This window comes from Sodiomyces alkalinus (assembly GCF_003711515.1).
Source record: "Sodiomyces alkalinus F11 unplaced genomic scaffold SODALscaffold_2, whole genome shotgun sequence".
NCBI classification, from domain to species: Eukaryota; Fungi; Ascomycota; class Sordariomycetes; order Glomerellales; family Plectosphaerellaceae; genus Sodiomyces; species Sodiomyces alkalinus.
In genome coordinates this window covers 2,683,568-2,710,732 of record NW_021167080.1, presented here as the reverse complement: position 1 = coordinate 2,710,732, position 27,165 = coordinate 2,683,568, and the positions used below count along the sequence as shown (strand labels likewise).

The window sequence follows — 27,165 nt, the reverse complement described above, 5'->3', positions numbered from 1 at the left end:
TACGGTAGGTACCTTAATTGAAAGGTAGTACCCTGTTTCTCTCTGTTCTCGCCCGCTGGTATGTACCTGGATATTCTAATCCAACTTCCTGCTAGCTGCGGGAACATTATTCAAGTTTGTTTTGAACCGCATATAATCGATGTCTTCCTCCAGCTAGGTCAATATCACATGGCGTACAGTCCGCCGGTGATTTTTGCCTTCGGGCAAGATCATGACGCGACCCATCAATATCCCCTCACTCCAGAGCAACGCGAGAGTACGAGGCAGACGTTCATCGATTCCGTTGATCAAGATGCTATTTGCGCGCTGGCATCTCGGCATAACGACATGAAGCCCTGCCGCATTCTGGACTCCGCTAGCGGTAGCTTCAATGTTTGCTTTTTTGTTCAATTTCTGGACGACCACACAAGATGGGTTGTAAGGGTCCCTGTCGAGCCCGTCATTTATGATGTCTGGGCTAAACTCCAGAGCGAGGTCGTCACCATGAGGTAGAGTAAAAAGACCGTGGAAGGCTGGTATATAGGTAGCAACAATGGCTAACTCGAACGGTATGTCCAGATACATCCAAAACAAGACAAAAATTCCCCTTCCTCGCATTCACGCATATGGACGAGGCGAGAGCTTAATTCGAGATAGTCCCACGACACAAGCTTACCTAATTCTCGATTTCGTCGACGGTCGGTCGATTGATTTGCAAGCTCTATCAGAAGACACACCTCAACGGCGAAAGCATTTCTTCTCCCAGTTTATCGAGATCATGGCTCAGTTACGCCAGCTGGAGTTCAACGCAACGGGTTCCTTAATGCCAGATCACGGCGGAAGGCCAGAACCCGTCGTGGGTGGTGCCCTTTCTATCCCGATAAACGAACTCCAGATCGACCTTGGTAGAACCGGCAAAGCATCTTCACCGGCGTTCACCTCTGCAACCAGCTTTGCTTTGCAGCAGCATCATTTAATGTCGGAGATATACCGATTACCGACAAGCGAGCTATCTGAGGAAACTGCGCAACTTCAAGTCTTTGCACTTCACTATCTAAGAAAACGAATCCCAGAGCTTATCGCTTCCGAATGGGACAGTGGTCCCTTTATACTGACTCACTCCGATCTTAGATCGTCTAATATCATCGTCGATCATGATCTCAACATTCAATGTATCATTGACTGGGAATGGGCTTACACAGTTCCACGACAATTTTTCATACCCCCATCTTGGATCACGGGGCAGGGTCTTGACTATCTGACTCAAAAACAATGCTACGAGACCTTCCTCGAATTCCGCGAAGTTCTTCGGGAGAAGGCTAGTTCATCCGATCTATACCGCCAACTTGCGGACGACTGGGATTCGGATCTTCCAAAGACGCTGATATTGCCTCTTGCTCACATATTACTACACCCTTCCGACCTCATCCATGTATACTACAGGTCTATGTTTCCCCAGCTGTTTCACGAGCCTCGCGCCGAAGTAGTTGCTCGGTTCTTTCATGATACTGGCAAGAACAAGACGCTGGTCGCTGAGGTCCAGCAACGGATGGCTGATTCCGAGCGGTATACCCAATATTTGAAGGACAACGGATTGTTCGTTCCCGATGAGGAAACCCGAAAGGCCCGGGAATGGCTCAAGAAAGCCCAAGAATTAAATGATAAGTTGGGACTAGGTATAATGTAGGTGGTGTGGCGGTGCTGTGGGCATGACCTGACCTCAAATACCGTCTTCGTATTTCTCCAGGTCACGCTTCTCGTTCTTCAGCCTGTCCGCTTCGCGCCGCTTATTTCCAATAGCGGTTCTCAGCTCGGTTATCATTCGTTCATATTTCTGGATAGTGTCGTCGATACTGACAGTTTCCCCCATCTTGTTCTTGCGGGTGGAACTAGACGCGCTGCGCGACATCTGTTCCCGTCTCTCTCTGGAGATACTACTGACAAGATCTACCATAGCTTGAAGTTCCGTCGATTTGTCCTCCATCCATGTGATTGCATCATTGATGCTCGTTTCGAGCCTCCCGATATCTTCACGGCGCGCGGCGGTGATAGACATGGTTGATTTAACTCTCGGGACTTACTTGAGACTGTTAGCTAGCTCTCACTAGACAACGCGGAACAACATACTCGTCGGGCTGTTTAAATATGGAAGGAAGTTGGGGGTCATATAGGAAATGGCTCTTTAATTGTTTTGTTTCCTGTCAAGGGCCATTTATTTAACATCCCGAGGTTGCCAACCTTTTATCAAGCTTTCATCTGAACCTGGCCAACCAGGGAGTTCTTGGAGGTGTGCATTTGCTGTCCATGCATATTCACACGTCACAACAAAACTGCAGGCTGACGCACGCAAAGGCCGCTGAGAGGGCACCCACGCGATGAGGCTGTGGTCTCTTCCGCCGCTGGCGCTACCCATCGCACCAGATCCTACTGGGCGGGCAAGTCCTCGTGATCCTTGTGGTTGACAAGAAGTTAGCAAGTTGCGACCCAGCTCATTTGTATCCGCTTTTGGCCGACTTCGTTCTTTTGACAAAGGTCCGTCTGTACGGTTATTGCTGACCGACAGATAATCTCGTCGAAGGATATACTCCGTAGATGCCAATATTCGTAACTCCTAATGTCTTGTATTCGCACGGCGTAATAGTAGCTCCCACGTGAAGCTGCATTCCTCTTCCACATTGTTCCTTTAAATTCAGCCTGCCTATAAGTCCTTTTGGTTGATCAAACTCCTTCGTAGCTGTACAGCCCATCGGTCAGGTATATCTGCGTATTTAGAAACTGAATTATACTATGACACTACGTCGTATCATAGAGCCATTCACTCGGCCAATAATCCTATACCTCTTCTCACCCCACAACTTTGGGTACGAGGTACTACAAATAAATACTCCGTAAACCACGTACAAGAGAGCCTTTGAGCAGGTTACCTTACTTACTACCTTACCTAGGTATGAAGTACCTACCTAAGGTAGTCTGCCGTCCAACCATCAGCCGGCAAGCTCCAAGGACTTTTATCAGCCCATGGTGCCCGCCAGCTGCAGCGAGGCTCTCACTGTGGTGCACCTAGGGATGTATCTTGGTAATTAATTACAGGCCGCCCTCTGCGTCGAGTGCAGTGTTTCATGTATCGGAGGGTTACTTCGTCAGCGCCACCATCAGCCTTTGTTACGCCCTTTGTTACGGCTGCATCGATCTTTGCGGTTGCATTGGGATAAACGCAACCAGGCGGTGAATGAATTCATTCGATCTTGCTTTCTCTTACAATGAACCCGGGAAGGACGTTTGATAAGGGATCTCGACGGCGGGGTTGTCGACGAGGAAGCCCGAGTGTTAGAAGACTATTCAGTCTCGACGAAGAACTCCCGAAGTCTCTCAACATGTCACAACGCTAAGGTATTCGTACCTACGAAAGTATCCAGTTGAAGAACAGCTGGAGACGGGCTACGTCAGATCGCGTAGATCAGACGTGATATCGCGATGCGCCTATCCACTTGATGATTATGGCCCCCGCAACCAGCCCCCGCACCCACACACTCCGTCGTGTCTCCTCGCGCCCGGGGCGGACTGGCAAGGAAGAGGGGAGATTAAGAAGAAGAAAAAAAGACGAAGACAAAAAAAGGAAGAAAAGAAAAAAGCCTTAGGCGCGAGCGGTGTCGAGGGTCAAGTTGTCGGTTGACCAATGACATGATAATTGAACCGCGCAATATTTTCAAAGATACTAACATCACCGCCATGCCAAGGAAAAGCTTGGTCCCACGACCCAGCTTGCATACATGATGCCGTCCAACTCTGTTATCGGCGAACGACAGACAGCCGTTTGGCTCACGTCGCTTCCGCGAGCATCAACATGCTGCCTACGGCAACATCACCACTCCACCTCAACGCCGTAGCCGTCCTATCAATACCGAGCCCAGCCAGGCATTTCAAGTAAGGAGTAGGGTAGGGCACCCTAAGCCTAGACCTGTCAGGATGGCCAATGAGAGATGGAGACCTCTCTCACCATCCCTCCCAATAACCATCCCATCCATCCCCCTTCACATTCATCCTTTTCCAACGACCAGTGTCTGGAGCCCTTGTCCTTGGCCCCTGGATATCCACTGGGCACGAGGCATGACAGGCCATGGCGGTGGGACCATCGCCCATAATTGGTCCGTGCTGTTGCTGTGGACCTAGCGAGAACCCCTTATCAGGGAATTTGCATGCCAAAAGAGACGGTCGAGGGTTGGTGTCTCTTTGGGGGCGTTTTGACTGTCGTGTCGACTGTTGACCTGTATGTGCGCGCATCGTATGTACGAAGGATGTATGCATCTACGAGACTCCACTTGCCTGATGACCCCCATGCTGGGAAGATCCGATGAGCCAAGTGACGATCTTGTGGTTTCGTCTGTTGGTTGTGAAGGAGTTTTTGCCTCTGGTTTCGCCATCCGAGCACCACCGTACCCTCGGGCGCGGCCGCTTCTTTTCAGCCCTTTTCTCCGCCTCTTCGTTTGTATATTCCTCGGGGCTGCCCTTTTTCTTATCCTTTCTCCGTCACACGGACCCCTGGCCACTCACCCTTCATGCTTTGTCTTGTCAGCCTTGACACCGCCAGAGAATTAGAGGTTTGCCTGCTCTCTGGGCCGGCCGGCACTTAGCTTTTACCCTGACTTTATCCCCCCCCCCCCCCCCGCGGCCGTTTTCCCTTGGCCTTCGTGTCATACATATCCTTACATACGCCGCAAACCTTCACGGGACCCCGCGCCAGCCTGTGGTACCGTCTTCCTCGAGGATCGGGGTCCGTACATGTCTCCTCCGTCACCAGATTCATAGGCGGTGCTTCCTTGAGCGACTCGCCTTTTGTCAGCAGAAGAGAAAAAATACATCGGCTCCTATACGGAGTACAACCTCTCCTTCCCGCGCTGGTCCTGAGAAGCACGGGGATTGTAATAGTCAATGCTCCGGTATACAAGGGTCTCTCACGATCCGAGAGGATGAACGCTTCTCGCCCTATGGGCGTTAGGGAGCTTGATCTCAGCAACTGGGACACCAATGCTGTCGCGGGAGGGCTTCAACGCGCAGTGCCAGCCATCAAGTCGGGCACAGGTAAGACATCTTCTCTTATTCGTACCTTATGGACCCCGCCGAGTATATGTCCATCTTCCCTAGCACACATAGGCATCGTGGTATTTCATTCCGTTATCACTTGACTACGGCCCCTAGACAGACCTTGTTTGATCCCCCCGTCACATTTGCCTTTACCACTCCCAGTCGCATTTCCCCTTGCGTCCTCCGCCCCTCTCTTCCAGTATATGTGCTCTCCCTGCACCCCACGTCTTCGTCGCTCCTAACAAGCTTTACTTATTAGCCTTTCTCACTTTCCTCCGTGCCAACCTCGTTCTGGACCCTTCAACCGCCTCATACGCCAATACTCCAGTACTCCAACCAGTCTGCAGCTTCGAGCCCCATCCCTCGTCCTCGCCCGTTACGGATACTCACCCCGTGTCTCTCGATGAGGTTCCGGACATTACGCTCAGCATCCTCTCTGAACCAAACCACAAGGCCAAAGCCTTGGCTTTAGTGGCTGAATCTATCTCCCAGCAACGTCAACAGGCGGCTTTGTCTCTCGTCCTTCACCCAATCAGCATCATCCTTCTCATCGGTGCCCTCGGCCTCGTCGGCCATTTGACCAAGAGCTTTCGCCATGATCTCGGACCAATCCTGCCCATCCTTGTCGGTGCGGTCTTCCTTGCCTCGTACCTTCTTGGGCTCTACCACCTCACCAAACCCTACGCTCGCCTTGCTGCTTCCATGTCACCTAGCTTCTTCCGTCTCGAGGGCGGACTAGTGGTGCCGGGCAGCAGGCAGACCACCGCGAGCCCAGCCACCGGCATCCTACCGAACGACGACCTCATCCTCGCCGCCCATGCCGGGACCGAGCTCGTCGCCGCGCTCGTCCTCCGCCTGGAGCCCAAGCTGCCGCATATCCCCGTCGGCAGCGCCGGTTTCCCGCCCATCGGATCCCCTTCATCGGGGAGCGGCAAGCGACGCAGTAAAGGGAGCAGCGGCCATGCAGGCCCGCTGCGAGGTGGGAAGGGTCTCGTGCGTGCCTGGACGACGTCTCTGCGGTGGCGCGGCCGCGGTGTCGGGGTGGATCTGCTGCGCGAGGCTGTGCGCGTCACCCGGGAGAGGTGCGGTCGGGACGCCGAGATCGGGTTCGCACGACAGCATGCGAATAGCATGGTTGTGTTGCCCGAGGTTTTCAACCGGTCTTTCCGCCAAATGGAGCGACGTGCCGCGAAGGCCTTGGATAGGGCCGTTGCCGCGTGGGACGCTGCGAGGAAGAAACGGTAAAACGCCACTGCCGTCATTGGGCGACGGTGCATCATGCTTGTACAACGTGAGCTGGCGCGGAGACTGGTGGCGTCGGCGTCGGCGTCGGCGTCGGCAACTAGGATCGTCAGAGTCTGCAAAGGGTGGATGGAATACATGCCTCGGGCGAGATAAAACCCGAGAACGGTGGGGAGGCTAGTAAGCCCATTGATAGATAGACGCTTCTTTGATTTGGATCATTGGCTACGAGCGTTGCTTTTCTTTGCCCTCCCGTCTCATCGATACCCCTCGTTTTTTTGCACATTTAGCCAGCTGCCACGGCAGCGGCCATTCGAATATCGCATCGCACTATCAGGAACGCTCTTTCTCTCATGGAGTGACATAGAAGGGGAGGTTGATGATTGGTCTTCTATTTTTCAACGGCCACGATCGTTTCTCGGCACGCGTCGATATAGGCGGATGCAATAACAAGGAGTGATGCCCAAGTTCATGATCATCAGTCTATACAGTAAATCCATAGCACATATCCTCCCATTCATTCCGGGTTGTTCTGATTAGTGATGAGACCATAGACCTTCGTACCACTTCCCGCCATGCTTAGCCAACCATTGCCCGGTGACAAGCCTTGCTCAACTGTCAAAAATGGGAGCGGCAGCACAAATCATACCCATACGATCATGCCATGGACCAAGCATAAGTACACCTATCCTTTCACCTCTGGCGTCCTGGAAAATGTGACAAGACGTGACCACGTTGGGTGATACCGAAACTCCAAACGCCGAACTGACGAGTGTGTAAATACCAAGGCCGACAGAAAAGGAGAGGCATAGCCAAAGTATCCTATACCCTGGCTTTGTCGGAAGTGCGAACTAGTTTGTAGCCGGATCAAAGCCGTAGATCGGCTGTCCTATCCGTTTAAGACTGAAGATGACGTCGGAGACAGTCACAGTCTTTGCGTTCCTATATTCGGTGTACGCAACACAATCATGTAGTATCTGTGCAAAGAGGAGCGGGCTTGGTGAGTGAAAGGGCCTATCATTTTCACAGACGCCTAGTAAACAAAACAAAAACCAGGGAAGGAACGAGGAATTGGCTATACCTGTCGTAGCCGCTGCTCAAGGCACGTTCGCACCTCGTCATAGATGCCACCTGAGATGCGCTTGACTCCTCCACGGCGGGCAAGGCGGCTATTAATAATTAGCAAACCATAGTCGTTAAAACGAGGGATTTCGCCTGCGGCTGATGGAGATTCTGATGGCAGGCAACTCACCGGATCGCGGGTTTGGCTTTGCAAAGGATCCCGAGTTAGCAATTTGGTCTCATGATAACGACGATGCAGGCATCAGACTCGCCAGCTCTTGCTGTAGGACGTGAACATACTAATTCCGCGTATGGTATCCTTCATAATTTTCCTAGACGAGATAGTTAGCATCTCATCTTCGTGAGCCTGCGAGCGTGAAGCCGAAACTCACCGATGCCTTTTCGCCCCGAACGCCTTCCCGCCGGTTTTGCCCTTCCCTCCTGGTGCACTGGCAGCGTCGGAGACGGGCCGCGCCATCCCGCTCTTGAGGCCCGATGGGCCCCCTCGCGCAGGTACTGTCGCTACGGGCATGGTCGAGAGATGTCGCGTGATACTTACGACGAGGCTTATGATTAAACGTGATGGTTGTTTTGATAAGGTAGGAAGCCGGTCGTGCAGGTGGGACTGTTGGCAGTTGGCGAAATGGAGAAGTCAGTGGGACCGAAGTATCTGGGTACTTCCAAGATCACCTCATCAATGAGTAATCAAATTATCGACTAACCTTGTCGAGCCACGCCCGGAGCGGAGCAAACGGCATCTGTTATGCAAAGCACCTACCTGTACCTAGTTATTACAGGAAGGGTGCACCACTTTCATCACGGCGAACAAGGCACGAATCAATCCTGTAAGATCCTAGCGATCCAGCCATTGAGCGAGGCATTTGCACGGAACCATGGGACCTATCTGTCTGCCGCATTTTATGACCCTAACCTTTCCCTGACAGAGTTGATCCGATCGGTGTCTGCTTAATGAAGAACCGCTATCGGGTCATTACTGGTCATATCCAGAAATCCAGAATGGCACAACCTGCAAGAGAGGGAACATTCATTGTTTATTAGGATAAGCGACCTGATAAGACTGCCTTGTATGGATACCTATTATTACCAAGAGAGCCATTCATAAGGTAGTCGACAACATACCACATCAAACTAGTATCGTCCTTTTCCAAGGTAATATCTATCTATTGCGTCGGCGAAATGAAGGTCGCCTCGCTAAAGAGATCCCCATTCTCCGAGATTTCCTCGTCGCCAATCTTCAGCTTCAGAGTGAGCTTCTTCTGGCAGGGCATGTACTGCAATCGTGTCAGCAACGTTCGCGGCTCCCTGATTCTGTTTGGAAGGGACTGACCTGGTAAATGTATGGCTTGGTGCCTGCGGTGGCGGCCACGAGGGTCTTGATGAACCCAGGGACCTCGGCCATGACATCCACTCGATCCTGATGCGCCTCGAGCGCACCCTCCAGGACCGTTTCGACCGCCTTTCCGTCCTTGGTAGACCCGGACCAAGTGAACTTGATCTCCTCCGGCTCGGGCCAATCGTTCTCCGAATCCGCCTTCGCCTTGATGTGAGTCACGGTGTTGTTGACGCCGGCGTACACAATCTCGCCGTCCTTGACGATGCCGCCCACGGCAACCGACGTGGTACCGTACGACGGCGGGGTGGTGAACTCCATCAGGATGGCCGAGTAAGTGGGCCCGTGGAAGCTGGCAAAGTTCCAGGTGGCGGCCGCGTGGTGAGGCTTCATACCCTGCAGAGCGAACGCGTACATCGCCTTGCCCTTGAAGTCGATGGGACCGTCGGGTGTGGTGATGGTGCCCTCGGCCAAGCACCTCGGCCAGAAGGCATGGCTCATAAAGCCCCAAGGACGAGACAGATCGGTACCGAATAATGACGTGCCGGTTTTCCCGGCAACGAAACCTGGTGCCGTCCGCGTGATCTTGATGTTGACGATTGACCTCTCGTCGTTCATGCTCTTGATCGTATAGGAAGTCCCGTCTTCCGACAGCTCTACCGCGCAGTCGTCGGCATAGAAGCTGGTCTTATCCTCGCTGAAGTCATGGTTGTGGAGTTGTGTCGAGCACCAAATGTGCGGCTTGGAACGGTCAACGTAAAATACTTTGGAGTTGAATTGGCACGTCGTGTGGATGCCGCTGGTAACAGAATTCTTCAAGGTTAGCGACGCCAGAACAGGGCGGGGTAATACGAGTGGGTTTTTTTAGTTCTTTTTTCTTTTTTTTTCTTCCCCCAAGAGAGACAATACATACGCAACGTTGCTATAGATCACCTGCAGAAGAGCGACATGCCCGCTCTCCGAAATGAGGTAGAAGCTCTGTGTCTCAACATTCGTCGTACCTAGAGCCCTCCATTTCAGTAGGTCTCGCGTGAGCTCGGTGTGAGGAGTGTCCTTGGCTTCTTCGGCGACAGATTTGATGGCTGAGGGGCCGTAGATAGGCTCTTGGGTGCCTGCGACATCAGCAAGCCTATAGAGGGCGAGGTGAGCTGCACAGAAACTTGGAGCCAAGGCCAGTGCCGAGGAGAAAGGGTCGGAGCGGGGGAGTTATACTTCTGCTTGGCCCAGTTAAACATGGTGAACAGGAGGACGACGACGTCTCTATGAAACAAAAGCAATAATGACCCCGTGGACAGAGAACAAGCAAACTTGAAGTGTGGTAGAAGGATACGTCAGGAAATCGAATCGAGGTGAGTAGGTGGTTGATATGCGGATAGGGGCAATAATGAAACGTAGGTAATAAGGTACCTAAGGTAGGTTGAGTTCTGCTTCGAAGGGACTGCTTGACCGCCTAGCCCTTCGGAAAGTCTGGATGGAGGGGTCGCTTTAGACGTCACGGTGTCGAGTGGCGCTCGAAGTAGTTACATGTCACTCCCGCTGTTTCGCTTTTTCCCGGTCCCGGGATAGGCTTGGCAAGGGACACTCCACAGGCAGCTGACATAAGCCCCAACAATCCGGCAAACCTAAGGTACCTTACCTTAAGGTAAGGTAAGGTACCTAGGGTACATTGTACGAAGTACTTCTCGTACTTCTGCCACTTATTGTGGAGCATGGAGATGTATCCAAAAATTTGAAGACAAGCTCTTCTCTGGTCACCTTCTGTCCTCGACCACCCGTACCTGTTTGGAAACCCGATCGCGTCATCGTCACCATGTCCCGAGTCGCAAGAGACCAGATCGTAAAGCTCATCGTGGGAGCGGGACAAGCTTCCCCAAGTCCGCCGGTAGGCCCTGCTCTCGGTAGCAAGGGTGTCAAGTCGATGGACTTTTGCAAGGTGCGCAGACATGCACCCGTCCCCTCTCTTACTTGTTTCTCTTCGTAGTAGTGAGAATGAAAAACTGATTTCTATTTCGTGGCGTAGGAGTTTAATGCGAGGACGGCGCACATCAACCCTGGCACGCCGATGCCCTGTCGGGTGACGGTACGAGGAGATCGATCATTTCACTTCGACATTCGCACGCCGCAAACGTCATGGCTGCTCTTGAACGCCGCGAATGTTTCTCTTGGACAAAAGGGCAAAAGGAAAGGGGCGAGCAAACCAGGACACGAAACAGTCGGAACTGTCAGTCTTAAGCACGTCTACGAAATCGCCAAAATTAAGCAATCCGAACTCCGACTATCGGGACTCAGTCTTCGGGGGTTGTGCCGGGCCATCATCTACCAGGCGCGGTCAATCGGTGTCAATGTTGTGCCATGAAGAGAAGCTTCCGGGAAAGCAACGCTTGTATCATCAGCGTGCGAGCGAACGAGCTGCAAGGAGGAGTGACAGCTCTGGGTGTTGTGACTGTCATGTATACCAATGAGCGGGGGACGAGGGTGACTTGTACAATAAAGAAGGGTTTGGAAAATGCAACCAGGCGCTACTCTGATTCGAAGCTATGCGTGGCTTTTGCGACGGGAGAGTCGGGGCAGCTGGTCGAGATGGGGACTAAACATCGCTGTCCTCCGCAACGAAGGTCTTGAACTAGCCCAGTTCTGCATCGGAATTTAGCCCACTCCGTCGAAATAGCCAAGCCATCCAATTTGAGGAAACAACTTTTCAAAGACAAAATCCCGGACAACCGTTATGAGAGGCACGCCGGGATCTTCGCGTCGATGGGAGGCCAAAGGACAAGATAGTCACTACTGTCATCGATGATTCTGGGTAACAATGTCGCACCGTACATGCATCTCATGGTCAAAGCCTGCTGTGACGACGATATTGCGACTATGATCTGTTGCATAATTTCGACTTGTGGATTTGAGAACTTCGAAGCGCTATACGTGCCAACTCAAAACGGCTGCATAAACGCCGACGGCGCACATCGGCTCGGATTCAGAATATCGCGAATGGCGTTCGAGCAGGATTATCAGTTTCATATGTGTTGTGAAGTTGTGGCCGCTTGCATAGTGCTTGTTCTGCAGGAGGTACTCCGTACGCTGAGCATGGATGCACCAAGTCAATAATAAGAGACTGGGCATTCGCGGACTACTCACATATCTGGGTGTCGTCAACGCGACTCCCAGTCTCCGGACTTAAGCAGTAGCCTTAGGGCCGGACCACGCTGTGTATCCGCACATATGATAACGATGCAAAGCGCCGGACCCGCTGCTAACCGGTGTGCTCCGTTTTTGTGTTTTGAAGGTGCCGTAATTGATCAATTTGTGATAATGTGGTCTCGGTCGTCCAGTCCACAACAGGTACAGCACCGAAACGTTGACTACCTTAGACTTACAGATTGATAGGCAGTGCTGATAAGGGATATGAGCGCCCAAGATTGGTCGCGCCTAGAAGGTTGAATGTCGAGATAGTCTCCTGTGCTCTGACGAGGTGTAAGCAATGCGCTGTCAGGAGTATCTTGGGAGAAAGTGTGCAACTCGAAGGGATAGATACATAATGTACTTCGTATGGTGGTCAAAGCAGGTGGCGGCCCGTAAGGCTTCGTCGCAATGGTGCAAACACCGGTGACAACGAGGATGGCGTCCGGTAACTTTGGCGTCTTATATAACATAATGCGAGCGGAACTTCACCCTTGGTGGCCAAACGTGACACCGTCAAAACGGGTGGTTGAGGAAGGATGAGAAGCTCATGGGTGCTTGTGTACCTATAGATGTAAGCATCTGTGGATTGGACTTGATCGGGTCGCGATTTACCTTAGATGATAAAGGAGACTTTTCGTCAGGTACCTTAAAAAGGTATGTATTACGAAGTTAGACTCTTCGTAATTACGGAGCACATTGCTGCACGTGCATGGGCGGTTGAAATCACTTATTGCAGCACCGATGACGGCTGTTGTCGCCGAGCCCCACCATCCCGCCGAAATTGGCGTCAGCTCGGCATCAAATGGTACGAAAGTACACCTACGTACTTCGGACCTTTTTTCTTTTTTTGCAATCCTTGCAGCTAGATCCACAGCGACAATGGATCTTATCGGGCCAACTGGAAACAGAAGACCTTGATCGATGGCCCAGACTTGCTCTATTATTCCATCCCTTTCCTCAACTACCAAGATTACTTCGTACAATTCTTTACTATTCATCGCCGACAGTATTTGATAGCACCTCTGAAAATCGAATTTCACATTCCAGTGATCATGGCCACGCCAGGCCTTAACGGGGTCCCTCAGGAATACGAAACCCACGATCCAGGTAAACTTTCCCGCCTCTTCCGGAACCACGACTCGCAACCCGGCTTGGCTCTTTCGTCACCGTTTGCTGACGGGCAAAATTTCTGCGCTGCCTATCCATATCAGCAGAAAAACCCAGCATTACCGAGTCTCTCGCTTCCAAAGATGACACAACGACGGCGCCTAGCGATGCCAACCCCGCCGTCCGCTTCGCTTCGACCGTCGAAGAGATATCTCCCGCGCCGGCCCCGATAGCAGCAGAAACGAATCCTCACTCCAACGACGATACTGGAGATGCCATCGATGAGGCAATGCAAGATCAGCTTAGAGAACTGTCCACGACCCTCCGTTCCTCCGAGCTCCAAGTTAGAAGACTTAGCAGGTTCGCTTTCGAGCCTTACTCCTTGCCCGCAACCAGAGTATGTAACGGTCCCTCCTGGAATTGAACCTTGTCTCGTCCCAACAGAGAGAAGAAGGATCCATACAACGGAGCGCCCTCTATCCAGCCACACGTTACCAAATTATTTTCTTGCCAAACTTTCATCCCTATCGCAAGCCACACAACAATGCGCTCCGTCGGCCGCTAGTGGCGTCGAAGTCGTTGTAGATCGTTTTTGCTTCTGGACTCCCCATCAGCTCCGGCACCACTTCTCCTACAGGCGCTGAGCCTTGCAAGACCCGTTCATCGTCTGCGTGTCTGTAGTTTGCTAACATGGAGTTCGTTACATAGGTTCCATCCCGTGAGGACGAATCCACCTCGTCCAGTCGTATGCCGACACCCAATCGCGGATCTCCTCATCTCAGGCCAGCACAGCAGATGCAGTCCCCGCCCCTGACCCCTTCCGCTGGGGATTCCCATGAGTCCGAACCCAAGGCGGTGGCACGCCACCAGAGTCCCGGGAAGGTCGCCGCAGCAGGTCTTGAGCCGCCCATTATCACCCCCCAGACATCAACATCCAACGACCCGTCTTCCCCGTCTGCAAACAGGGGTACTCCCCGCTCAGCCTCCAGCGATCGGATGCCCGCTGTGCCGAGGACGTCGGGAGAACGAGACCCGGATCGTCGGCCGCATCGGAGAGGGCTTTTCGACATCGGACCTGGCTCTACCCCTGTATCTCGAGAATCTAGTCCATCCCGTGCCGCTCATTTCTACTCGAAACCTATCACCCCCCAGGGAGATGCCAACGATCCATACGCTGCCAACAAGCGTGAACCTCGGCGGGCCTATGTAGACCGCCGGTCCATCGAGCCTCGGTTTCAGTTCAATCTGAACAAGAGGCCGCTCAGTCAGGGTTCTCCTTCCAGCTCAACTACGAACCTCTCGTTGAAATCGGACAAGCGCCATTCAGGTTTGTTCGGATCTCGGCGCAATCTCGGGGATGAGGCTCAGGATAAGGAATCCTCAGGCGGCCACAGCAGGCAGAGCTCTTTTGCCGATCTCAAAAGGTTCTTCAAGAGAAGCGGTCAGCCCAAGTCAAAGCACGATAAACCCGAGGCGTCGCCTCATCCCAGTCATTCGAGCGGGGCTCTAAAGACGCCCCCAAATCCCTTTGGAGACGATCATGGCTTGAGCGCAAGATATGGCAAGCTAGGGAAGGTCTTGGGCTCGGGGGCTGGAGGCAAGGTCACGCTGATGAAACGCCACGAGGATGGCGTGGTTTTCGCCGTGAAGGAATTCAATCAGAAAGGCCAATACGAGTCCTCGAAACGATACGTCAAACGGCTGACGGCCGAGTTCTGCGTCGGCTCAACGCTCCATCATGGCAACATCATTGAGACACTGGACATCATTCAGGAGAAGGACACCTGGTATCAAGTGATGGAGTATGCGCCGTACGATCTTTTCGCGATTGTTATGACGGGAAAGATGTCCAGGGCTGAGATTACTTGTTGCTTCCTGCAAATTCTCAATGGCGTGACGTACCTCCACAGCGTGGGCCTCGCGCATCGGGACCTGAAGCTCGACAACATTGTTGTGAGCGACAAGGGTATCATGAAGATCATCGACTTTGGTAGTGCCCACGTCTTCCGGTACCCATTTGAGACCGGGCACATACTTGCCACAGGTATGTCTCTGGCTGCCCTCAGAAGATGAATTTTACTTTTACGTTGGCTGACCACCTCCTTATCATGAAGGCATTGTCGGATCCGACCCCTACTTAGCACCGGAGGTGCTGAGCGGAGAACCCTACGACGCCGAGGCGGTCGACATATGGTCATTGGCCATCATATTCTGTTGCCTGTCACTCCGCAGGTTTCCCTGGAAGGTGCCGAAAATGACGGACAACTCATTCAGGATGTTTGCTGCGGAACCTACACCTGGCCACGATCCCAAGAAGCTTACAATTCCGTCCCACTCGACAAGTGATGTAGCAAACGGAGTGACTAAAGACTCTGTTTCTGCCGGGGACGGGCATGCTTCGAAGAGGCAGGGCGAAAAATGGTCGGACGGTCGTCACTCCCGACATGCATCCCAGACAGGAGTTCCCGACAAGAACGCGAATACCCCCGACGCCAAGACCGGGGCCCCTCCCCAGGAAGATGGTAACGGTGTTACAGAGGAGAAGAAAAGAGAAAGCACAAGTTTGCCGAAAACATCCGGGCCGGGCCAGGAAAGGAGGAGTGCGACTGCGCCGACGTCGTCATCAAACACGCCAGGGCCGGACAAGAAGGAAGTCATCAGGGGGCCTTGGAGAGTCTTGCGACTGCTGCCGAGGGAGAGCCGCTACATCATCGGACGCATGCTCGCGATCAATCCCAAGGACCGAGCCAAGATGCAGGAGATCGTACAGGACGCTTGGGTTGCTAACAGCGAGATTTGTCAACAGTTCGGACCAGGAGGGGAGGTGAAGTTAGCAGAAGGACACACGCATATCCTCGAATCCCCAGCACTGGCTGACAAACAGCCCAAGAAGTGATTTTTTGATTTTTTTTTACGGAAAGAAATAATCTTTGGTTAATATAGAGGGCTGGCGTTTGTTGGTTATTTTTGTTGATTCCAGACGAGGTTCGGGTCAGGTCGGGGGTATGGGGGCATTGGTGTTACTTGGTTCTATGTAGAAATGGGCGGACGGCTTAAGCCTTGCGGCAAAAACCCCCCGAGACTTTGACCTTACCTACCTACCCGGGTTTGGGGGGGTTTAGGACAGAGCCCGATAACTGGTCAATCTGTTAACAGTCTTAGAACATCATGTCGACAGAAATTTCTCTGTCCTGGCTCTGGTCAGAGCAAAAGTCTCTGTCCAAGCTCTGACCTAGAAACCACCCCTCCCGGGTAGGTAGACAGAGCGTTTGTCTTTTGTTATTTCTTGTCACAGCGTAACTTTAGACTAAAATTTACCTATTTTGAATTGTCCAACGATACATGCCATGTTCTAAACGCGTCTTACAACTACCTAGGTGTACTTCGTAGGATGGAGGTATCGTTGCTTGGACCGTATACCTTAGGTACCTTATATGGCCCAAAACGGTAAGTGGATACTCCATCGTACTTGATATCGGTATTTCGTAAGCAATGTTGTTTTGCCCAATACCGGACCTCGGAAAAATGGCTGACCGCTCGGGCCAAAAAAATTGCTGGACCGATGGATATTCTGGAAGCTCTTGGAAACCAGCTCGAATAGCTTCAGCAACCCAAGAAAGCTCGTTCTCCGACCTTCAAATCTTCCCTCCGTCAACCACACACTCTGCTCATATTTCTACCAAGCGTCTCTTCTTTTCTCGCTCGTGTCTTCCTGTACAACTACCCACCAAAACACCACACACCCACCCATTTACATCCGTCGCAATGGTGAGTCCAACCACCCACGTCACCGTTTCTACAGAGCCAATCACCTCCTTTTTCTTCTTCCTTCCCGGGGGCCCAGCTCTTGTAGAACAACAACTTTCTCCCCTCCCCCAAAGTCGGCGGTATCGAATCGCGAGGCTTTCCTACAAGGAACAAGAAAATGACAATGCCATGTTACTAACCGTCAATGCGGCGCAGGCCACTTCCATCCGCTCGATCCGCTCCCTCGTCCCGCTCCTGGACCGCGTCCTGATTCAGCGCGTCAAGGCCGAGGCCAAGACGGCCAGCGGAATCTTCCTCCCCGAGTCCAGCGTCAAGGAGCTCAACGAGGGCCGTGTCCTCGCTGTCGGCCCCGGTGCCCTCGACAAGGACGGCAAGCGGCTACCGATGGGCGTCACGTCTGGTGACCGCGTCCTGATCCCTCAGGTATGATTTGCCCTGCGTTCTCCCATCCCCCCCCCTTTCTCTCTTTGTCTCTCTTTGGTCTTGTTACTCGGTGGACGGATCTTGTCAAGTTTCGTCCGCTTCGCAACAGGGCAGAGGAGCGAGCGAGCGCAATGACAAGAGGATGGAATGGCAATGGCTAACACACGAGATAGTACGGCGGTTCCCCCGTCAAGGTTGGCGAGGAGGAGTACCACCTCTTCCGGGATAGCGAGTAAGTACCCTCCGGGTTCTTCCCGCCGCATACCTTGCTTGGCATGTTTGCTTCGTCTTTGCACGGGTGGCTGACTACATTGCTATAGGATCCTGGCCAGGATTAACGAGTAAAGATAACCCCCCACGCCCGAGGCGCAAGTGTACTATACTGTGTACCAAAAGTAACCCATTTTCACGGGAAATACATCTCAATTATTTGAAGCAGAGTCGGGGACCAGGGAAAATGCCTGTGAGGAGACGTGGTGGTCATTTGGCTTCGGCATGGACCGGTGTATAAAAGAATTTACTGCTGTATATGTGACCACACCTGTTCTGGTCAGCTCGATCGATCAGCTATGACCGTCGGTCTTTCGGCTAGGCCAATTCGTGTAGGGATGGAGTCGCGGTTCCATGAAAATATACGTAATCCCCGCTCTCTCTTCACCGCTGATCCGCGTCTGCTATCTGCCGTTCCCCTGAGACGGGCTCTCTGGCTTCGAGTTTGAGCCATTGGCAGCGTGAAGGGGGTAACAGAGGTATCTTGTTATTGTTTGCTTCGCGCGGCCCCTCGCAGGATGCGCATGCATCAACGATTAACACGGCAGAGGGTCAGAACAACATCCTTTGAAGGGCATTTACATGACTGAAGCTCAACATTAGCGTCCTTAGGCAACGCATCGCCTCCACTACGCGAAGCATTCAGAAGTTCAACCCCTGAGTTGTCGTTTTGGGGCTACTGTATAGCAAGTCGTGACTGGCGGTTGCGTTGCATGCGCTTCTCACTGGTGCATGAGACAGGGGTAGCGACTCGCATCTCATTTGCTACGGGTGCCTATTAGTGACCTATTAGACGTCTCACTCCAGTTTAAGGATCGATTCGAGGTTCTCGTTCGGCGTGGAATAATGGGGATTGATGACGAAAAAGCAACGATGCCTATGCGAGCAACGGGAGTCCCGGGTTGCCTCTGGGGGTTACCCAAGAAAAGGGGTCGGGATCTCACGTTGCAGGTAAAGACAATCATTCGCCAATCATCCAACCACGATCGCATTACACGCACCATTCAACTCACTCACTCCAGCTGAATGAACCCCTGAACCATCGCGTTTGCTTCGGCCGATCACCGACGCCTATCCACTGGCCTGGTCCGGTCCGTTTCATTCTGTCTTGCTTTGGGCTTCTTTAAAGGCCAAAGTACTTCCAGGACGGTCAACACCGCGCTTGGCTACCTCTTCTACAACTACTCGTCTCTTTTGCCCTGTCCCGGAATTCGGGGACGATTCCACGAGTCTCTTTTATATCTTCACGCCGGAAATAGAAAAACAATACCGTTATACTGCTCCTCCCCGCGGCAGAATGCGTTACAAAGTCATCATAGGTCCACCGTCTCATGTCGAATGCCATGTAAGTCCTTTGTGCTCGACTCGAGGATAACGCCTTGTGCGACCCTCCATTGGTAGGTCGGCATGGGACGCGGTCGTATACTCATCTAGTCCCGGATCTGTGAATTCAGGAGACGTACGGGGAAGGAATGGACCTTGGTAATCTCTCGAGGCCATCGTGTCCTTCGATCTCTTTGTCGAGCTGTCTGCTCTCGGCTTGGGAGACTATCATTCATTCGACTTCGGTCATCTCCTTGCTTCAGCCAGCCAGGCACTTTCGTTCATTCACTCATTTATTCTTCCATTGCCCCGTTCGTCTAGTCAAGTGTTTTCTAGACGCAGAACAACAACCTACCTGTTGAACACTCCTTCTACTCCATTCAGCCCAGAGCTCGAACCCGACGCACGAAGAAACCACACCAACTACATATCTGTACCAACATGAAATCCATTGCCTTTGTTGCGAGCCTGGCGCTCGCTTTAGCTCCCGTCAGCTTCGCCCACACAATCTTTTCTCGATTCTATATCGATGGAGAATCTCAGGGCGACGGCACTTGCATCCGAGTGCCCCTGGATACTCGCCCTTCCACCAACCCCATCACCGACGTGACCAGCGATGACATGGCCTGTGGTAACGTCTCACCCCAGAAACACTCGCCTAACATGCAATGAATGAGCCAGTCCATGTTAATCGTCGACTAGGATTTGACGGCACCCATGGGGCGAACTTCACTTGCCCTTCCTCCGCGGGTGCTACCCTTACTTTCGAGTTCCGTACCTGGCCCGACGCCCGTGAGCCCGGTGCTATTGATCCTTCGCACCGCGGTCCTTGCTCTGTATACGTCAAACCTGTGTCCGACATATTGACGAACCGTGCCGCTGGCCCTGGTTGGTTCAAAATCTGGCACGAGGGTTATGATGAGGACGAAGAACTCTGGTGGTACGGTTCCCCTGCATTCATGCCCTGCTTCCTCCTCTTCTTCCAAACTTTGCTGTGCATTCGTCTTGGTCTTTGATCGTATTAACCGATCTACAGCACCGAAAAACTCATCAACAATCGCGGCTTGCTCTCCGTTGAGCTGCCGTCCGGTCTCCCTGCTGGCTATTACCTTGTCCGTCCCGAGCTCCTCGCCCTACACCAGGCCTATAGCAAGGGCATCCCCGAGTATTATCTCGGATGCGCCCAGATCTACGTCGAAAACGGACCCCGAGGCTCCCTTAACATCCCATTCCAATACCAAGTTGACATTCCTGGCCACCTCGACGGGTTGGAACCAGGGAACAACTTCAACATCTACAACCCGGAGTTCCCCTACACCATCCCCGGCCCGGAACCCTACTCCCCGCGCGCTAGATCCAACATGGCGGCATCTGAGCTGTCCCTCTCATCCTCGTCCTCTTCGGCCATCGACGGCGCCATCCCCTCCGACTGCCTCCTCAAGAACGGAAATTGGTGTGGCCGCCCCATCGAGCCCTACTCGGACAGCTCGGGGTGCTGGGCCGCCGTAGAGGAATGCTTTGCGCAGGGCAGCGCCTGTTACAACCCCGCCCCGGCAACCGGCGTCAAGAATTGTGACCAGTGGAACAAGCTGCTGTGCCACGCCATCCAAGACCGCTGTGGCGCGCGTGACTTCGAAGGCCCCCCCGAGGTAGAGCTCACTGAGATGGGCCCCGAACCCCCCGGCCATATCCCGGCTGCCGTGAATAGGGGCGCCGGCGCCTTTGATCCCGACGAGGGCCCGTCTCCGGGTTCAGAAGCCGGGGAGGGTCTCGGTGATGTCGACGACGACAACGGCGACCGTCCACGCTTGGCTGTCTCCCCGGACGGCAGCTGCGGCGGGAACACGGGCTACACCTGTATCGGCAGCAGCTTCGGCAACTGCTGCTCGCGCCGGGGCCAATGTGGCCAGCGTACTCGTCATTGCGGTTGCGGCTGTCAGTCTGCCTTTGGTTACTGTCGACAGGGTCCTGGGCAGGTCAAACAATAAGTTCGATAATAATCGAAAGGTTCATGTTTTCTTCCAGGAATCGCTGTACCATGCCTCACTACCGAAGCATCATCATGATTGATCTGGGGATCACCGTTTGAGTATCCAAAAAAAAAACGTTAGCAAATACAAACTGCAACGAGTCACATCCTTTCTCATTTAGAGATTCAACTGGTTTTATTAGGTTCATGTAATATCCGTTTGTCCCGCGCCTGTACTCCTGTCTCCATGGATAATCGACCCGACACGAATGTCGTCTCCTCGCTCCCGTGTCTGCGGCCAGTTCACTCGCGCTCCCTGTTTACTCTAGAGTAAATCTATGTCTACCATCGAGACCAAGCCACTATTAAGCTATTAATGGGTGTAGTCCGTCCCATAAAAACGCCCAAGCAGACCCTCCCCATAATCCCAGAATGCCTCGAGAAATGGCGCCGAAACAAAAGCCTTAAGATAGAAGCTTGACAACATCATCCATCCGAGTTACTTGCGTCTTCTTTCCCTTGGCTTTCTCCTGGAAGGCTTTGCTAACGAGCTCTCGCTTCTTGGCCTGAACGTCAAGGACGCGCTCCTCGACGGACTCCTCCATGACGAGCCTCCAAATCTTGGTCGGCCGCGTCTGGCCCAGTCGATGCACCCGGTCCACCGCCTGATCCTCGATGGCGGGCGCCCACCAGCTATCGGCGAGAATGACCGTGTCCGCCGACACGAGGTTGAGCCCGACGCTGCAGACCGACAAGCTGGCTAGCATGATCCTGGTCTCGGGGTCTTCGTCGAGAGCTGTAATGGCGGCGTCCCGCATCTCCGTCTTCATGGTCCCATCGATACGGGTGTACTTATAGCCCGCCTCGGTCACCTGCGCCTGGATGATGTTGAGAAAGGAAGTCCACTGCGAGAAGATGACTACCTTGGACCGCGGATCTTTGCAAGTCGCCTCGAGAATCTTGAGCAGCGCCTCCGTTTTGGAGCTCTTGGTGTCCCCGTCGAAATCCTCGTCTAGTTCACTCACTTCAGGAGCAGGTTCAACCAAGTCTGCCTCGCTGAGCGCGTTGCGACACATCGGGCATTTGCCTTGAACCTCGATGACGCGTGTGATGCATGGCCGGCAGTAGACGTGCTTGCAGTGCGTGATGACCGGCGCAGTGAGAGGTTCAAAGCAAACAGGACAGTCTTCCTGGGTTTCAATAAAGACCTGGAGGGCCTCTTGCAGAATGGCCGTGTTCTTGCTATTCAGGGCGACGACTTCTTCACCGTCAAGTTGCTCCATGAGCTCGTCGAACTTCTTTCGACAGAGTGTCCAATGATTGCACCTATATTTCCTGTCAGAATAGGGGTTTTTCTTCCCTTGAAGGGTGGGATTTTTACTACATTTGGCGAAGACGCAGCAAACGTTCGAGAACGCCAGAGAATTCGACTTGGTGGTTGCGGAACTTGTTCAGCATGAATTTGGCCTCGTCGCTGCTTCCTGTTAGTTTGATCATCCAAATATGCTTGACAGCGGCATCTCTTACAGCAACGTCTCATACCGAACCTTCTCGTCGGGCCTGAAGGCGATACGATGCACGTATTCGGTCTTGGGAGGAAGCTTCAAGTCGACGAAGTCCATCTCCTTATGGCGTCTAAGACAAAGATCGCCCATGATGTTCTGGAGTAGAGCCTCTGCCACGGGCCTGCCATGGGACAGTGGCCGGGCTATGATGCTGTTGAAGACCGGCGGCTTCTCAATGCCTCCTGTCATACGGAGGAATGCCAACATCGACTGCAGGTCTTTGACGGTGTTGATTCTGGGACTGTGCGTTAGCCAGAGTACAGAGATTCTCATTCACAGCCCCTACAGGGCAAGGGAAGTCTTTACATGGGAGTCCCGGTGAGCACCCAACGGGACGTGGCGGTCAGTTGACAAGCCGCTTGAGCCACGTTTGTCTTCGCGTTCCGAATGGTATGGCCCTCGTCCAGCACTACGCGTCTCCATTTGACGGACATCAAAGGGCCGGTGCGGGAGTCCTTCTCTCTGGTCAACTTGCCATAGCTGGTGATGACAACGTCGTATTTGCCCAGGCCTTTCGTCAACGGTCCAGCCGAGGTGTGGTACACGAGCACGCTCGGGAGATGTTCCTTGGCAACATGTCTCTGGATCTGCTGCCGCCAGTTGCTCATGACACTTACGGGCGCCACAATCAAAGTCGGACCCGATCCGGCGGTGCCTACGATTAGGCTGATGACCTGGATTGTCTTTCCCAGACCCATATCGTCTGCCAAGATGCCGCCGGATAGCAGCTTGGCCTGTCCGGGACTGAAGTGGTTTGTTGCGATGTTGATCATTCCACGCCCTGCCGGATGCCATTTCCACAGCTGAACAGAATCGTCCGAGCCCTTTTTGGGCAGCTGTGGCTTTTCCTTCGACATCATCCACGCCAAGCCCTGGGACAGAGTCGTCAGTGATGCATCTACGCAAAGTTTTGTTTTCTTTTTTACCACAGCGAGAGTCGACCAACGCCTGGGCCATTGTCAAGGAGACGTACCTGTAGCTGGTAAGGAAGAAGTTGAGCTTTCATCTTCTCGGGCTGGTCTGCCATGGGCATCTTTTCTAGCTCCTTCTCGCTCATAGCGAGGGATTTGATAGCATCTTGTCGTGGAAGCTCAACGGCTTCGGTCACCTCTAAGAGATCAGCCATAGAAATTCCGAATTGTCGTAGCTGGTCGGCACCAAAGCTGGATCCGAAGCTGGATCCGAAGCTGGATCCAAAGCTGGACCCAAAGTCGGTTCCAAAGTCGGTTCCAAAGTCGGTTCCAAAGTCGGTTGACCTGCCTGCGGGTCTGGTGGGAGGCTTCGGGGCTCTCCGAGCTTCCGCCTCGGTCCTGGTCCGCTGAAGTTCCTTTGGGGCGAGAAGTTGATCCCTTTTAAGAGCGACCTCGAGAGCGATTCTGGAGGGCCGATCGTTGGGCCCGTACAGGTTGAGTTTGACGGGGCAGTCGTAGAAGGTCTTTTCACCTGTCAAGACTCCCTCGACAGATATATCCCCTCGATCCTGTGGTTGACGCGTGAGCAACTGCGAAATTGTAAGATCCGGGTAGGAGACCAACCATATAAGGAGCTAACTTTGTGGCCACGGGGCGCGGCAGGTGTCCCATCTGGAGATTGAAGACGCTATGGACCCGGATGGCATTCGGATCATACTACCATCTTCTATGTTAGCGGATGTGGCGAGGGAAGCCACCGGAAGCCAAAGCAGAAAGGGGTCCTGCTGAAGACAAAGAACTCACCGGATTCGTTGGTTCTCTTTCCAAGAGAACGAATTCGCCCGGGGAAGCATAGCCGTTGTAGAACCGAACACCAACGATCTTGGTGTCTGATCCATGATAGTCAGCTTTAGATTTAGGATCGCACCATCTGCATCTAGTAGGGCCATACCAAGTGATCCGTAAAGTTCTTTTGGGACGTCTTCTTTTGGGCGGCTTCCTCTTGGAACAGGATCGGCGTCCCGGGTCAAGTCGATAACTTCCAGGTCGTCCCAGTCCTGAGTCAGGAGCGTATTCAAATCATATTTCTGGGCCGGACGATGGGGAGTACTGAACGAAGATCCGGGGGCGGTCGCTCGACTCGGGCCAGAATAGGTAGGCATAGAACCAGAGTACGGGGAGTACGGGGAGTACGGGGAGTATCCATATCCACCCGACGACGACGACGACGACGCAAGCCGCTTTGGCACAGGGCCAGCAGCCTGGTCATGCTCGACGTGGCCTGTTAAGTCGATGTAGGAACGTTTGGAAGGTGGCATCTTGTGCAGGCCGCTATGCCACGGGTTTCTTCTTGGGAAAACTCCCTACACTGACTGAAGAGGAATGTCAATAATACCTACTTCTCGATGCTACCCAAAGGGATAGTAGTTGCTGCGTTCCTGATCCCAAACGCGAGTGTGCCGCGTGTCTGCCGTTCGCGAAGTGGATTCAATGCGCTACGTTAGGTACGTAGGGCACCTGCAACAGGGGTAAAGGCCAGGGGTCATCTAAGCGAAAGTGCGGGATGTCACGTGGAATTTGTGTACCATTCGTCCCAAAGTTGGAGCACGCCATTGGACGACCCACACTTGGAACCCAATGAAAACGGATTGCAAAATCGCGACATTTCACGTGACCTAGACATTGCTCTGAGAGCCCGTGAAGAAAAGGGAAGGGTGCCCCCCCCCAGGCGGCTCTTTTCCCCCTGCAACGTCATGTCGTGGCTTTCTAAATGATTTAAACCAATATTTCTCATGATCTCTATCTCAGGAAATACCCATGAAGACCGGCGCGGAAAGCTGGCGAGGTTGAGCTCAGCCCCCGCTGCCGATACATCGCCCACTATGCTGATTAATGCGATAAACTCGACCAAACAGGAGATTTTGCTAACCAGGCATTTCGTGGGCCGGGACTGGGTTCCAAACGAAGAGAGAGCCCTTTCAAAGCCAAACAAAACGAGCCCATATCAACGCCTCATGGAACATTACAAAGGACGGACGGCCGACGATACGAAATGTCCTCACACGGCGTTGGGCAGTCGGACGCCATGGGCCGAGTAGTAGCCGCACTGCGAGATGTGGCTACGCTTGCCCGTTGTTTCGTCAAAGATGTTGCACCCGCTCTTCGCGACGTTAGGCGGCGTATATACTGGCCAGTGTCAGGTCAGCCTTCGAATCAACCCTTGCTGTCTTGGGGAAGTCGACAGAGCAAGCAGTCACCGCTGAGCGAAGGGAGAGGGGACGTGGACTCACGGTGTAGGGACACGGCAAAGTTGTCGCCCTCATTGACGATTTTATGGACCCCAAGTTCGTCGGCCATGTACGCTTGGTCATTCTCCTTATATGTCTTGCGAGATATCACTTTCATCGGGTCCTCTCGGCCCTCTTCGGGGAAGGCATATCGAACCTCAGTCAGGTTCCCTTTCAATATTTTCATCAGGCAGTGTGCATTGCCGTGGTCGTGGATAGGGCTGCCCTTGCCCGGGGTCCACACAAGCACAAGCTATTATCATGCATGGTCAGAGGTCGACCCTTTTCCAGGAGTGGGTGCTGTTGCCATGGAGGTTTGACGCGTTTTTGACTCACCAGGTTGCTCTTCCCGTTACCATCGTCGACGAGGTTACGAGTGTACCCTCTGCTGGCGTCGGCGAAAGCGAATCTGGACCACTCCGACTCGGCCGAGCCGTACTCTCGCATCAGAGAAGTCAGGTATTCGATGTCGACGTCGTCCGAGTCGAGGCCCGACGACGGACCCAACGCCAACTTCAAGGCCTGCACAAGTTCATCGAATCGATTGGGCCCTTGCGTCGAAAGAAGAAGCTTCGAGGGAAGGAAACGCCCAAACGTCGAAGTTACCGTCTGCACCGTGCTGATGGCCATGGTCTATTTCTATTATCGATATGGACGTCGATGTGGATGATGCGTAGTGGCTTGATGGGATGGGTGGGCTGAGTGGATGATGCTGGTTATGAGATAACTTTGTCGTCTGGGTGCGGGGTTCGGATGGGATGGTTCACTGCTCGGTTGTCATGTTGGATACCAGTGATCAGGCGACCTGGCTTTAGATGCTTTGGTTGGCGTCGCTCGAATCTGTGCGGGAGGACACGGAAGACAAGATGATCCGACACTCGGTACGATGGCTGGCGATGCTTGGTGAAGCAAGGCATGGAAAGGGGACTAGGGGTGGGGCGATTTCTGCTGCCGGCTTCGAAACGTTGGGGCAATGGAGATGCGGTGAAGGCGTTCCTCGTGGTCCAGAGAAAGTAGGGGGTACGGTCAAGGGCTCCTTGTCGAGAGGCAAAATTGCGTCTGCCAAGTGTACTGGTACGAGGATGCGCAACAGCCGCTGATAGGCGCTCATAAAATGACTGGCTGACTTTACCTCGGTGGCTAAACACACGAGCCCCGATGCGGCGGTTGCGAACAAGCTTGCAGTCAGTTTCACCGGAGCTAGGGCGGTGACGCTGTTTACCACTGAGCCTTATATTTGATGGGTTTCCTTCGCGATGTCTCAGTGCTTATATACCCTGAGGATATTAAATTTACATTAAGGACTACCTGTCCCTGTTCTTCTCATTTATCTGTACACTGTGTACGATTATTGCCTCACTTACTATTAGGTACAGGTACGGTGCGGTACGTTACGTACTAAATTCTGGCGTCACTCGGACCCACTCGGCCGTAGGTGGATCCCGATGTCGATGCTGGTACAGTGAGTGAGCAAAAGTTTCGGGATAACCCAAAGTATAATACTTCGAACCTTTTGGGGAATACTTTTCTATTAGGGCAAATCCCATATTATGTTGCAAAAGTAACGAATCACTGGATCTTTAAAATATACCGAAATTATTGCTCACCCACTATACGTGTAGGGTCCGGGCTACCGAAGAACACT

General features: G+C 53.1%; 12 protein-coding genes across 12 annotated transcripts; 6 read left to right on the top strand and 6 right to left on the bottom strand.

Annotated features, from left to right (window-relative positions):
- Positions 1-168: 168 nt before the first annotated feature.
- Positions 169-1,666, top strand: SODALDRAFT_338349 (hypothetical protein; the record flags this gene model as incomplete). The annotated part of the gene is made up of 2 exons (XM_028612773.1): positions 169-474; positions 524-1,666. 2 exons carry the CDS (start codon positions 169-171, stop codon positions 1,664-1,666), a joined length of 1,449 nt encoding a protein of 482 aa, XP_028468453.1.
- A 16-nt stretch (positions 1,667-1,682) lies between these two features.
- SODALDRAFT_101574 (hypothetical protein) lies at positions 1,683-2,300 on the bottom strand. Its single transcript, XM_028606455.1, has 2 exons — positions 2,107-2,300; positions 1,683-2,059 (listed from the first exon to the last, which is right to left on the bottom strand). Exon 2 carries the CDS (start codon positions 2,033-2,035, stop codon positions 1,700-1,702), a length of 336 nt encoding a protein of 111 aa, XP_028468452.1. The 5' UTR covers positions 2,036-2,059; positions 2,107-2,300; the 3' UTR covers positions 1,683-1,699.
- A 2,461-nt stretch (positions 2,301-4,761) lies between these two features.
- On the top strand, positions 4,762-6,359 carry SODALDRAFT_101493 (hypothetical protein). The gene is made up of 2 exons (XM_028606454.1): positions 4,762-5,058; positions 5,321-6,359. Exons 1-2 carry the CDS (start codon positions 4,947-4,949, stop codon positions 6,304-6,306), a joined length of 1,098 nt encoding a protein of 365 aa, XP_028468451.1. The 5' UTR covers positions 4,762-4,946; the 3' UTR covers positions 6,307-6,359.
- Positions 6,360-6,674: 315 nt separating this feature from the next.
- SODALDRAFT_330384 (histone-fold-containing protein) lies at positions 6,675-7,965 on the bottom strand. The gene is made up of 5 exons (XM_028611185.1): positions 7,758-7,965; positions 7,666-7,697; positions 7,556-7,571; positions 7,385-7,472; positions 6,675-7,280 (listed from the first exon to the last, which is right to left on the bottom strand). Exons 1-5 carry the CDS (start codon positions 7,895-7,897, stop codon positions 7,155-7,157), a joined length of 402 nt encoding a protein of 133 aa, XP_028468450.1. The 5' UTR covers positions 7,898-7,965; the 3' UTR covers positions 6,675-7,154.
- Positions 7,966-8,139: 174 nt separating this feature from the next.
- On the bottom strand, positions 8,140-9,999 carry SODALDRAFT_330381 (oxidative stress survival, Svf1-like protein). The gene is made up of 5 exons (XM_028611184.1): positions 9,929-9,999; positions 9,630-9,845; positions 8,714-9,515; positions 8,506-8,657; positions 8,140-8,447 (listed from the first exon to the last, which is right to left on the bottom strand). The coding sequence occupies exons 1-4, from the start codon at positions 9,949-9,951 to the stop codon at positions 8,547-8,549; spliced, it is 1,152 nt and encodes a 383-aa protein (XP_028468449.1). The 5' UTR covers positions 9,952-9,999; the 3' UTR covers positions 8,140-8,447; positions 8,506-8,546.
- Positions 10,000-10,440: 441 nt separating this feature from the next.
- On the top strand, positions 10,441-11,453 carry SODALDRAFT_330380 (50S ribosomal protein L11). The gene is made up of 2 exons (XM_028611183.1): positions 10,441-10,649; positions 10,737-11,453. The coding sequence occupies exons 1-2, from the start codon at positions 10,527-10,529 to the stop codon at positions 11,070-11,072; spliced, it is 459 nt and encodes a 152-aa protein (XP_028468448.1). The 5' UTR covers positions 10,441-10,526; the 3' UTR covers positions 11,073-11,453.
- Positions 11,454-12,854: 1,401 nt separating this feature from the next.
- Positions 12,855-16,338, top strand: SODALDRAFT_330377 (nitrogen permease reactivator protein). Its single transcript, XM_028611182.1, has 4 exons — positions 12,855-13,003; positions 13,111-13,400; positions 13,712-15,047; positions 15,118-16,338. Exons 1-4 carry the CDS (start codon positions 12,949-12,951, stop codon positions 15,897-15,899), a joined length of 2,463 nt encoding a protein of 820 aa, XP_028468447.1. The 5' UTR covers positions 12,855-12,948; the 3' UTR covers positions 15,900-16,338.
- A 327-nt stretch (positions 16,339-16,665) lies between these two features.
- Positions 16,666-17,854, top strand: SODALDRAFT_330375 (chaperonin Cpn10). The gene is made up of 4 exons (XM_028611181.1): positions 16,666-16,771; positions 16,967-17,194; positions 17,368-17,426; positions 17,515-17,854. The coding sequence occupies exons 1-4, from the start codon at positions 16,769-16,771 to the stop codon at positions 17,537-17,539; spliced, it is 315 nt and encodes a 104-aa protein (XP_028468446.1). The 5' UTR covers positions 16,666-16,768; the 3' UTR covers positions 17,540-17,854.
- A 1,374-nt stretch (positions 17,855-19,228) lies between these two features.
- On the top strand, positions 19,229-20,775 carry SODALDRAFT_321948 (hypothetical protein; the record flags this gene model as incomplete). The annotated part of the gene is made up of 3 exons (XM_028609669.1): positions 19,229-19,418; positions 19,490-19,727; positions 19,824-20,775. The coding sequence occupies 3 exons, from the start codon at positions 19,229-19,231 to the stop codon at positions 20,773-20,775; spliced, it is 1,380 nt and encodes a 459-aa protein (XP_028468445.1).
- Positions 20,776-21,220: 445 nt separating this feature from the next.
- Positions 21,221-24,395, bottom strand: SODALDRAFT_271830 (SNF2 family domain-containing protein; the record flags this gene model as incomplete). Its single annotated transcript, XM_028607798.1, has 8 exons — positions 21,221-22,082; positions 22,141-22,230; positions 22,284-22,556; positions 22,628-23,193; positions 23,295-23,801; positions 23,857-23,949; positions 24,037-24,122; positions 24,185-24,395. 8 exons carry the CDS (start codon positions 24,393-24,395, stop codon positions 21,221-21,223), a joined length of 2,688 nt encoding a protein of 895 aa, XP_028468444.1.
- Positions 24,396-25,159: 764 nt separating this feature from the next.
- Positions 25,160-26,240, bottom strand: SODALDRAFT_101311 (cysteine dioxygenase type I). Its single transcript, XM_028606453.1, has 3 exons — positions 25,857-26,240; positions 25,524-25,773; positions 25,160-25,419 (listed from the first exon to the last, which is right to left on the bottom strand). The coding sequence occupies exons 1-3, from the start codon at positions 26,148-26,150 to the stop codon at positions 25,292-25,294; spliced, it is 672 nt and encodes a 223-aa protein (XP_028468443.1). The 5' UTR covers positions 26,151-26,240; the 3' UTR covers positions 25,160-25,291.
- SODALDRAFT_356646 (hypothetical protein) lies at positions 26,237-27,067 on the bottom strand (the record flags this gene model as incomplete). Its single annotated transcript, XM_028613927.1, has 3 exons — positions 26,237-26,720; positions 26,936-26,974; positions 27,045-27,067. The coding sequence occupies 3 exons, from the start codon at positions 27,065-27,067 to the stop codon at positions 26,237-26,239; spliced, it is 546 nt and encodes a 181-aa protein (XP_028468442.1).
- Positions 27,068-27,165: the final 98 nt, after the last annotated feature.

Coding starts and splice junctions, on each gene's coding strand:
- SODALDRAFT_101574 (XM_028606455.1), bottom strand. CDS start 2,035: ATGTCTATCACCGCCGCGCGCCGTGAAGATATCGGGAGGCTCGAAACG.
- SODALDRAFT_101493 (XM_028606454.1), top strand. CDS start 4,947: ATGAACGCTTCTCGCCCTATGGGCGTTAGGGAGCTTGATCTCAGCAAC. Junction 5,059..5,320: donor AGCCATCAAGTCGGGCACAG/GTAAGACATCTT, acceptor TTTACTTATTAG/CCTTTCTCACTTTCCTCCGT.
- SODALDRAFT_330375 (XM_028611181.1), top strand. Junction 17,195..17,367: donor ACCGCGTCCTGATCCCTCAG/GTATGATTTGCC, acceptor CACACGAGATAG/TACGGCGGTTCCCCCGTCAA. Junction 17,427..17,514: donor CACCTCTTCCGGGATAGCGA/GTAAGTACCCTC, acceptor ACATTGCTATAG/GATCCTGGCCAGGATTAACG.
- SODALDRAFT_330384 (XM_028611185.1), bottom strand. CDS start 7,897: ATGCCCGTAGCGACAGTACCTGCGCGAGGGGGCCCATCGGGCCTCAAG. Junction 7,698..7,757: donor TTCGGGGCGAAAAGGCATCG/GTGAGTTTCGGC, acceptor TATCTCGTCTAG/GAAAATTATGAAGGATACCA. Junction 7,281..7,384: donor TTGAGCAGCGGCTACGACAG/GTATAGCCAATT, acceptor CTCTTTGCACAG/ATACTACATGATTGTGTTGC.
- SODALDRAFT_330381 (XM_028611184.1), bottom strand. CDS start 9,951: ATGTTTAACTGGGCCAAGCAGAA. Junction 9,846..9,928: donor TTTAACTGGGCCAAGCAGAA/GTATAACTCCCC, acceptor CGCCCTCTATAG/GCTTGCTGATGTCGCAGGCA. Junction 8,658..8,713: donor CCAAGCCATACATTTACCAG/GTCAGTCCCTTC, acceptor ACACGATTGCAG/TACATGCCCTGCCAGAAGAA.
- SODALDRAFT_101311 (XM_028606453.1), bottom strand. CDS start 26,150: ATGGCCATCAGCACGGTGCAGACGGTAACTTCGACGTTTGGGCGTTTC. Junction 25,774..25,856: donor GTAACGGGAAGAGCAACCTG/GTGAGTCAAAAA, acceptor GCATGATAATAG/CTTGTGCTTGTGTGGACCCC. Junction 25,420..25,523: donor CTTTGCCGTGTCCCTACACC/GTGAGTCCACGT, acceptor GACACTGGCCAG/TATATACGCCGCCTAACGTC.
- SODALDRAFT_330380 (XM_028611183.1), top strand. CDS start 10,527: ATGTCCCGAGTCGCAAGAGACCAGATCGTAAAGCTCATCGTGGGAGCG. Junction 10,650..10,736: donor AGTCGATGGACTTTTGCAAG/GTGCGCAGACAT, acceptor TTCGTGGCGTAG/GAGTTTAATGCGAGGACGGC.
- SODALDRAFT_330377 (XM_028611182.1), top strand. CDS start 12,949: ATGGCCACGCCAGGCCTTAACGGGGTCCCTCAGGAATACGAAACCCAC. Junction 13,401..13,711: donor ACTCCTTGCCCGCAACCAGA/GTATGTAACGGT, acceptor TTCGTTACATAG/GTTCCATCCCGTGAGGACGA. Junction 15,048..15,117: donor CGGGCACATACTTGCCACAG/GTATGTCTCTGG, acceptor CTTATCATGAAG/GCATTGTCGGATCCGACCCC.